The following is a 10,816-nucleotide window of genomic DNA, read 5'->3' on the forward strand; positions in this document are numbered from 1 at the left end:
TTAGATACACAAGAAGACTTACAAGGCTATATAGGGTTACTAGATGAAGTACCCACTGCTGCCCGGAGTATTTTTTTTAAAGTTAAAAACAGAGTGGCAGCTTATATATGCTACATCAAGATGGCTTCGTATCCCTTCAGGAAAATAACGTTTAAGGAAGTAGATCGAGTTTCAGGTGTATTGGAAGACTTAGAAATAGATAAAGGGTTAGAATATCTAGTACTAGGTTTTAACAGATTTAGCTTAGGAACCTAAAAACAGAATAGCTGTTAAGGAATATTAAAGTGGACAATTTAATTGTTTAGAATTAAATTTATAAGATTACGTATTGGATATATTTTTAGGTTACTTTCTACAATACCCAGCATTGTCCAGGCTGTGACAATTTCAAAAATTAAAAACTGCGTTTTTTTTTTTTTTTTTTTTTTTTGGTATTTTCTGCTAAAAAATAAAATGCGAGGTACCCTTATGCTAAAGGATAATCTTTTCAGTAAATTTCATATTGGGGTTGATGGAAGAGTTGTCAGACCTAGCGAGATAACCCCAGATTTGAACTGAGTATTTGCCCTTACCGGTCTTGCCCAGCGGACATTCACACTCGAAGTATCCGACCCTGTCGTGGCAGGTGCCGCCATTGTAGCAGGGGTTGTTGTAGCAATCGTCCTCGTTGTGCCCGCAGTGCACCCCCGCCCAGCCGTTGACGCACACGCACATGTAGGTGCCCGGGCTGTTCATGCAGGTGCCGCCGTTCAGGCACATGCGCGGGTTGAGTGCGCACTCGTCGATGTCCTCGTCACAGTAGCGCCCTGAGGGGAATCCAGATTTTAAAGGGTTAAAGTAAAAAAAAAGTTATAATATCCAGGTTTTAAAGGGTTAAAATTAAAAAAATAAATAAATAATAATATCAAGGTAAAGAAAAGTCATTGCTGACAAAGTAGAAGTGATCTAACTTGTTATAGAGTAATCAACATTTAATGCCTTTTACGAGCTAGAATACCGTGTATTTTGCAATGTTGATGGGAGTTCAAACTGATTAAAAACTCGAAACGTATAATAAACGGAGTCACTTTATAACAAACGTTACTTCAATGTTATTTACATTACATATACACTCTTAATACATATATATATATATATATACATATTTTAAGTTCATTTTTTACACCCTAATTCGAAAATAGCTGTTCTATAAATAACATTATTCTTTACCCTTCTCTTTTTATTCCCCCCCCCCCCCCCCCCATTGCAACGTGAATAACCACATTAAATATAATATTCATGTTTTCTTTTTTAAACCAAAAGTAAATAAACTTGACTATTCTCCTGGCATAATTAGCCTGGCCGCCTCGCAAGGCTCCTATATCGAACACAAATCTCCGTACCTGTGTACGAACTGGGGCAGACACATTCATAGCCGTTGATTTTGTCGACACACGTTGATCCATTGTTGCAGCGGTTATGCTGGCAGTCGTCAATGTTCACTTCACAGTTACGGCCCCTGAATCCTGTTTGAACGATAAAAAAAAATTGTTATAGTTTTAGTTACACTTTTTTTTTTAAATTCACAAAGGTAACGATTAAAACAATGTTATAGAATTTTTGTTTTTAATTGACACGGTTGCTCGTTGATGAGTTGGTTTAATTGGGTGAATGTTATTTTTAATTTAATATCAGGGATAAAGAGAACAAACAAACAAAATAATTTGAGTTGTTTTTGTGTTATACACGACTTGTATTTAACTTGTGTTTTACACGACTTGTATTTGACTTGTGTTATACACGACTTGTATTTAACTTGTGTTTTACACGACTTGTATTTGACTTGTGTTATACACGACTTGTATTTGACTTGTGTTAAACACGACTTGTATTTGACTTGCGTTATACATGACTTGTATTTGACTTGTGTTGTACACGACTTGTATTTAACTTGTGTTTTACATGACTTGTATTTGACTTGTGTTAAACACGACTTGTATTTACTTGTGTTTTACATGACTTGTATTTGTCTTGTGTTTTACATGACTTGTATTTGACTTGTGTTTTACATGACTTGTATTTGACTTGTGTTAAACACGACTTGTATTTGACTTGTGTTATACACGACTTGTATTTGACTTGTGTTATACACGACTTGTATTTGACTTGTGTTATACACGACTTGTATTTGACTTGTGTTAAACACGACTTGTATTTGCCTTGTGTTATACACGACTTGTATTTGACTTGTGTTAAACACGACTTGTATTTGCCTTGAATGAAATGTGTTGTGTAAAGCGGTCGCCTGGGGACTGTACATTAAGTTGTTTTGGTGATCAGGGGGGGGGGGGGTCCTTAGTTCTGCCCGGAATAGAGCAGGATTGAAATAAAACAAGAGCGGGAATGCACTAAATAGGGATAGGACTGACCTATATACAATCAGGACTGTTCTAAATAAGAGCAGGCTAGTGTCAAATAAGAGCAGGCCAGTGTCATATAAGAGCAGGCCAGTGTCAGATAAGAGCAGGCCAGTGTCAAATAAGAGCAGACCAGTGTCAAATAAGAGCAGGCCAGTGTCAAATAAGAGCAGGGTAGTCTCAAATATAAGCAGACCAGTGTCAAATAAGAGCAGACCAGTGTCAAATAAGAACAGTATCAGCCGTGGAAAGTTTTATCAAATATTATTCAGCCAGTAGTTATTACATATTTTAAACTAATTGTAGCGATGTGTTAATTAACCACCCTCGTAATTAGGTGCTAATCATTAGTGCAACTGTAAAAAAAAAATTAGTATACAGACCCATGTGATACCACAGAAAGTGGGTATACAGGGGGGGGGGGAGGATGTTAGTAGAGTTTTGAAAAGCATGTTTAATATAGCCTATACATAACAAAGAACAGCCTTTGTTGAAAACGTACAACGGATCTTGCAATACAGGATAACTCAAGAAGTCGGTGGCGTGTGTGGGGAGGGGGATAGAGTGACAATACAGGCATACTATAACACTTGAATTATGATATTTTAAAAATATGCTTTCATATAATAACGGACCTTAGAACACTGGAGGTACGGTAAGGGTGGTGGTGGGGGGAGGAGGGGTGAAGCTCGGTGGATAATAGAGGAAAAATATTGTTTAAGTTATGTTAAATTCTTTGGGCCAATTATTCAATGGAAAAATAAAAAGACCACGTGACCTCTTCAGAGTTCATCGAGTTCTGGTAGATTGTGATATCGTATGGAGGGTGTAAGGAAGGGGGGGGGGGGAGGGGGGTATCAATGGAGGGTGTAAGGTAGGGGGTGTGTGTGAATGGAGGGAAGGGGATGGGGGTTATCAAGGGAGGGGGGTATCAATATAGGGTTTTTTAAAAAGTTAGAGAGGTTTTTGCTGACGTATGTTTCTTTGTTTCTTTACGTTGACCTCCTTACAATGTACACATTTTTTTACAAGCTTTTATTTAACTCACTTCCTCTGTCGACAGTCGTCAGTCGTCAGTCTAGACGGAAACGCAGGAGTGAAAATTCGGACAGTTCTACTTGACCGATACGATTCACACTTGGCACGTGGGTCAAGACATGAAGACAATGCAATCTGAAACTAAATTTGACTTAATTGGATGCCTAATTAATTTTTTATGAATTAATTAAAATTTGGACCGAATTAGTAGGCATGTCTAGCCAACCACACCACACGCGTCATCACCTTCAATAGCTGCGCCATCACGTAATGGCTGCGTTCAAAAACCATTGTGCGCCTACTGAACGTGATGTTCAGTAGGCGCGCAATGGTTTTTAGTCATGTAACTCTATTGTAAATAAAACATGTAAAGTACTGAAAAAAAAATTCATAAAAAACGTTTTAATAACAAGCTTTTATGTAATGATGCACTAAAAAGTAGAAAATAAATTATAGACTACTATTTAAATAACTATAAAGAAAAGCGTGGGTGTCTTCCTTAACATTAGTAAAGGTATCCAATAGATACTAAAGTGACCCACGCTTTTCTTTATAGTTATTTAAATAGTAGTCTATAATTTATTTTCTACTTTTTAGTGCATCATTACATAAAAGCTTGTTATTAAAACGTTTTTTATGAATTTTTTTTTAAAGAATATATTCCAAGAGATGGTGAGAGCGAGATTAATTTTTTTTTACTTTAACGTTGAAAATAACCAATAATTGCAATAATTTTGAACAAAATAAATTAGAAATAAAAATTTTGAATAAAAAAAGGTAAACAATAATAATAATAATAATAATAATAATAATAATAATAATAATAATAATAATAATAATAATAATACAATTTAAAAAATAAATTAGTGACTTAAAATCAGTAATGTGTCATTAATCAAAGGGACGTCATTACAGTAAAACTTTAGCAACTCTGATCACGTATTGTTAAAAACCATTTGTACTAGAGTCGAGCCAGGCGTCTCATTTCATACCAGCGTTAATACAAACATGACCTTCAAGTCAAGCAACGGTTCCTGGGTCCTGGTTTTTAATCTAAGCACCACTTCCGGTCACCGCAAGTTTTTTTTTTAAAAGCATGTTTACCTCCCCTTCACGAACCAGCGGCTAGGGGAGGGAACTCGAGGCGATATTGTTAAGTCATATGAGGATATTCTCATCCTGCTAAGTAAACAAAAAAACCTCTCGGTTGGGAATTTGGGAGGAAGGAAACACCCCTCCTCTCCTCACTCTGGGAGGGACATGGAAGAGGGTGGGGGGGGGGGGGGGGATGGGGGTAGAAAATGTGACCTGCCGGTGTGCAAACATGGCCAAAACCAACAACAAGGTCTCTGTGTGGACATTCTTGTGACAAGAACTTTCATATCGGATCACGTGACTGGTAGAAACTGTGACAGGCTATTTTTAGACCGGGTTATTTTTTTTTTTTTACACGAGCATAATGATGTAAAAACCATAGTGATGCTTTCGTGGTAATTACTAGGCTGAGATGTAGATAAAACAGTGGTTTAAAGTAGTGAATTAATCAACGCCGATAAAATTCAAGAACCTTACTGCACCATAGACTAATAATACTAATATCATAGTTTGTAACCCAACCAATGAAAGCTATTGTTGTGTATGTTGTGTACTTGAGATGTATAGATATTAAACATAACAGGAGAGACGATTGGTCAAAGTGAGAAGGCTAGACTGAGAAGGTCGTGCTTTGATCAGGTCCATTTACACTGAGCAGGTTATGTAATGAGTAGGTCACACACAATGAACAGGTCACACACACTCAGTGAGTAGGTCATTTACAATGTGTGGGCCACACACTCAGTAAGAAGGTCATATACAATGAGTAGGTCCCACACGGTGAGCAGGTCACACACATGAGTGAGCAGGTTATATACAATGTATGGGCCACACACTGAGCAGGTCATACAGTGAGCAGTTACAATGTATGGGCCACACACTGAGCAGGTCATACAGTGAGCAGTTACAATGTGTGGGTCACACACTGAGCAGGTCATACACAATGTGTGGGCCACACACTGAGCAGGTCACACACAATGTGTGGGCCACACACTGAGCAGGTCATACACAATGTGTGGGCCACACACTGAGCAGGTCACACACAATGTGTGGGCCACACACTGAGCAGGTTATATACAATGTATGGGCCACACACTGAGCAGGTCATACAGTGAGCAGTTACAATGTATGGGCCACACACTGAGCAGGTCATACAGTGAGCAGTTACAATGTGTGGGTCACACACTGAGCAGGTCATACACAATGTGTGGGCCACACACTGAGCAGGTCACACACAATGTGTGGGCCACACACTGAGCAGGTCACACACAATGTGTGGGCCACACACTGAGCAGGTCACACACAATGTGTGGGCCCACACACCCAGTAGGTCATGTCACACAGCCAGAGGTCGGTGTCACTCTGCTTTTAATCGAAACGACAACTCTTGTGGGAAAACAAACGCGCGGCCATTGACAAGGGACATAATTAGACGACGGGTGGATTTGTTTGGAGTTGTCTCCCTTTTGTTCCCCACCAATCACTAGATTAAACTAATCTTTATCACATCTTGTTAGCCTGGTATTTCGGGTTAGTCCACAAAGCTGCGCGGCTTATTTCATCAAATGGTACGGTGCCGTCTCTGATTATATTTTGGCGATTTTTTTTCGGGTGTGTAAACATTTGTTTAACACCGTGGCTTCATTACCACTGGTAGCGACGTGTGAGGAGAGGGTTAACTAAATCCCACGGAAACATGTAATTCACAAACACCATCTAAAATATAATAGCCAAGTGATTATTTAGTTTGATATGTATTACAGAGTCATTACATATATATATATATATATATATATATATATATATATATATATATATATATATATATATATATATATATATATATATATATATATATATATATATATATATATATATATATATATATATATATATATATAAGGCACACATCGCGAATTAAGCCAAATTAAAGCTATTGACGTCAGTTTTTGCTGACCTGATCAGCTAGATAAAGATGGCGCTCTTGGGGGAAAAGTGGTTGCCGTGTGGCACAATGAGCCAAAGGTCGCTTCGATTAAACGCGAATGTAGATCCCTTGTGTGCTGACCGCCCGGACCGAGGGAGTTTAGCACTTTTTCAAATGTCAAACTTTAATCTGTGGTGTGACCGCGGGCTACGGGAAATGACGGAGGGGGGGGGGGTGTAGGGTCTGTGTGTTCAACTGCTTACAGTAATATACTTTTTTCCCTTTTTTCTTCAATATTATTTACTTGATTTGTGATGAGAATTTTTTTTTAAATAAAGTTCATGTAGAGCAATTGTTAGATGGCTGGAGGCATTTATGGTATTTTTATTCCAGTCCCAATTAGGGAAATAATGATAATTAGTCCACAAATATAAACAGGTGAACTCCACCTCGCTTGCCTAATTGACCTTCAAAAGTTCGAAAGGGATCTTTACTTTCACATTTAAAATTACCCTAAAATACATTGCCGAGGCCTTACTTGAAACTTATTAGGCCTACTAAGGATTTTTTTTAATTGCCATTTTAGAATAATGTTTTCTAGTAAACATTTGTTGAGACAATATATAATGATCAATAAATAATATATTAGTCAACTTTTGTGTCGATTTCGGCGAAATTGATGAAATAATAGTACTTTTATTATTGTACAGATAATGTGTCCTGATCGTAATGATATTTTATAAGTTGTATAATAATCTATATTTTTTTCATGAACGAGGTTGGTGCTATTTATAGCACAATGACAATGAATGAGAGTTGATATCTAAATTCGAACAAGCACCAATTTCAGTTGTAAAAACTCCGCAAGGGTGTGAGAAGAACAAGGAAAACATAACTCATGCAGGCCCTAAATCTCCGGCTCATTGAGCCACATGTCAGAACGTGCTCCAAGAGCCAGCAGACGAGAGCGGAGCCGGGCTCATGCGCCAGGATTTTGTCAGCAAACACGAGAGTATGAATGTATTTTCATCATCGCGAGCCTCTGTTTGAGATCTGGCTTGCTTGCAGTGTCTGAACCAACACGGGGGATAACTGCTCCAACATTCGACTATTGTCGTGGTAGGGTGCGCAGTGCGCATGTCCCAACACTAGCACTTTGTCTTCCTGTTTTTCGTGTTTATTAATTTTAAAAGAATTGCAAGCAGACGCGTGCGTGTGATATGGGAAAATCTAACATTAAATTTAACACTGTCTTTTTTTTTTTCACAGTTGTATTAAAAAAACGTAGAATAAAAACTTTAAAAAGTCCCGAGTTCGAATCCTTATAATGAAGCCTTCTATTAAAAAAAAAAACTTCGCCATACTTACAATATATATATATATATATATATATATATATATATATATATATATATATATATATATATATATATATATATATATATATATATATATATATATATATATATATATATATAAGCTATAATATAATATATATATACATGCTAGAATGTATATGCTACATTGTGCTATAACCCCCCCCCCCACTATCCATAACACGCGCCTATAGTAACATGTGGTTTCTTACTTTAACTACTCCGTCGAAAGTCATGTCTGGAAAGTATGTTTTACTTTTAAAGAAACAGATTAAAACATGTGATTTATCCTACTCATCACATGCGCACCACATGCTCAAGTCGGGTTTTCCCGATTTATGAGCTACGTTCACTTCCACACTCTCCCGGTGCGGCGGACTTTAAAAAACCATCACCGGAATACCAGCGTGGGTACTTGTTGGTGGCGGACTAGTCACAGCGGACAGATGGGGCTGTGGTACCCCGCGCTGGCGCCTCTAATGAACACCTACGCCATCTGGTGGTAGATAAACATACGGTGCTACGGTAGCTTTGATGGCACCGTTGAAGGTAGTAGCGACACCTGGCTACTGCACGTGCCGGTAGCCCAACCTCAACATGCACCAGAGACAAACATTTGCTCTTTAAAAATCTGGGACCTTGAATAAAGACTACATTATATTTTCCCGGTCAATTTTATAAGCAAAATGAATGTTCTTAAAAAAAAGGTCAGAAATTATGGAGAATCAGGCCTACTATATATAAGGAAAATATACTGCAATTCTCCTTAGAATCACATTGATTTCGAATAAAATAGGATAAAAAACAAATGTTAACATTCGATTTTAAAATATAAATTCCGTTTATTTTTTTTCTTTTATTATTTTCTCATTTTTTTCTAGGACAATTAGACACAATCTTCATAATCTTCTCCCAAAGAAACTAATTATGTTGCATTTAATCAGAAACCTTTTTTTTTCAAATTACGAAACATCACGTTGATTTCTTTAAAAAAAATTTTTTATAGATCCCCTAGTTAACTTTTATTAGAATGGTATTTCTAAATTACGAAACATTATGTTTTATCAAACGAAAACTTTAAAAACTACTATTTTTCGACGAAGGCCAAAAGCAGTCTAAATTACCAAAACAGCTTGCTGCTAAGCCAAAAGTAAAAGAAAAGTAAAAATCTGAGTGGATAAAGTTTTTTTAAGAGTTTGTCCGCTCACGTCTGCTTGTGACGGACGGACGCGCGCCAAATTGTGATGGCGAGCAGGCGAAAAGAAAAATAAACAGACGGCAATCTTTTGACTGACAGGACTGGCTGTACGCACGTTCGCGCCACGCCGGGCAGAAGTTGATGGTGGAGGACACTTTTTAACAAACAGGACATTGTCCTGTGTTTTCTGGACATCTTATCGCAGCTTGCAGACGTATCATCTCGTGCATTCCGCACCCTCTAGCACCGGTGCGCATGTATCATAACATTTAGCCATATGACTGATGTAACTTTTTGTGTGTTTGATGAAGATCTTCTGACAAAAAAATTGTTTTAACTGCATGAGCAAATTAGTTAGCTACCGTGTTTTCTTTATCTTCTTCGTTTTTAATTGTTAAGATGAAAGAAATTTTCTCCAACATAATGAAGTGCTATGCATCAAGTTATCGCCATTTAGACAGTTGACTTCAAATTACAGCCTGATTTTATTTTTATTTTATTTGCTTCCGTAACCTTTGTCCATCCAAGAACAGATTACAAGACAGCAGTTGTTGATTTTGTAGTTTTCTCTGCTAGATGGGTTACTGTCAACAGCTATCGAGCCTCGCGTGCCAGGGGGTTCGAACTCGAGACTCTTCGATTTAGTACCCATGAGCTTCACTTACCCGACCACGCCAGTAGTATATTAGGTCACTTTTGGACCGCAGGCGCAGGCGCTGGGTGAAGGAGCCATGGGTGAGCAGGAGCAGGAGCAGGAGCAGGAACAAAGGATATATAGTAAAATACTCCCTGTCTGGGTGAGCAGGCGGGACAATGAGATATAGTAAAATACTCACCCAGCGGGGTGAGGGTGGGTGAGGGTGAAGGAGCAGGCGCAGGGTGAAGGAACCGCAGGCGCAATGACATATAGTAAAATACTCACCCACCTGGGTGAGCAGGTGGGTGAGGGTGAAGGAGCCGCAGGCGCAAAGGCATATAGTAAAATACTCACCCACCCTAGGGTGGGTGAGCAGGTGAGGGAGTAGGTCAGTAGGTCACCTCCCGGTGACCTTGTGACGTAATCATTGACCTTGTGACGTAATTAGTGACCTTGTGACGTCATCACTGACCTAGTTACGTAATTTTAATGCCTTTTATAATTAGTTTTAATGAGTTTTTAAAATTTTAATTAATTTTTGACCTAGTTACGTAATTTTAATGCGTTTTTAATGAGTTTTTAAATTTTTAATTAATTTTTATTATCGAGTTACGTAATTTAATTACTTTGATTGTATTTTTATTTTGTTTAATTTGTTTGTTTACTTGTTGTTTAATTTAATTACTTTGTTTATATTGTGTAATTTTTTTATTAACGAGTTACGTAATTTGATTTTAATTTTTTTAAATTTTTAAAATTTTTTTAAATTATTATTTTTAAATTTTATTTTTAATTGTTGTTTACTTGTTGTTTAATTTAATTACTTTGTATAATTTATTTGTTTGAAATTCATTTTAATTAGTTTGCTGTTAATTATTGGCGACAGATGTTACCAAGCGGGTGGTGGTGGTGGTGGTGGTGGTGGTGGTGGTAAATTTGCTTAAGATTATAAACTTCAAGTTTTAAAAATCAACAACGTTATGGACCATTCAGCAACACAACGAACGGTTACCGAAAATAGAACATCCATTTAACCACATCTGTTACTTATCGATCCGTGAGCCTTTGTTGACACGCGCTGCGCTTTTAATGGGAATGTATTGATCGCACCCACGGAGCCATCGGGACAACGGGCGCGTTAATATTGAT

The 10,816-nt window shown here is 37.6% G+C and overlaps 1 protein-coding gene across 1 annotated transcript in view; it reads right to left on the minus strand.

The window, feature by feature from the left end:
- LOC131953009 (neurogenic locus Notch protein) overlaps positions 1-10,816 on the minus strand; it is a gene marked incomplete at its 5' end in the record, with an annotated part of 64,215 nt that overhangs the window by 22,947 nt on the left and 30,452 nt on the right. Inside the window, 2 exon segments of the mRNA XM_059315982.1 lie at positions 573-806; positions 1,383-1,505. Coding sequence (XP_059171965.1) covers positions 573-806; positions 1,383-1,505 — 357 coding nt within the window.

This window comes from Physella acuta, unplaced genomic scaffold (assembly GCF_028476545.2).
Source record: "Physella acuta isolate Inbredline_101_S28 unplaced genomic scaffold, ASM2847654v3 ptg000900l, whole genome shotgun sequence".
NCBI lineage: Eukaryota > Metazoa > Mollusca > Gastropoda > Physidae > Physella > Physella acuta.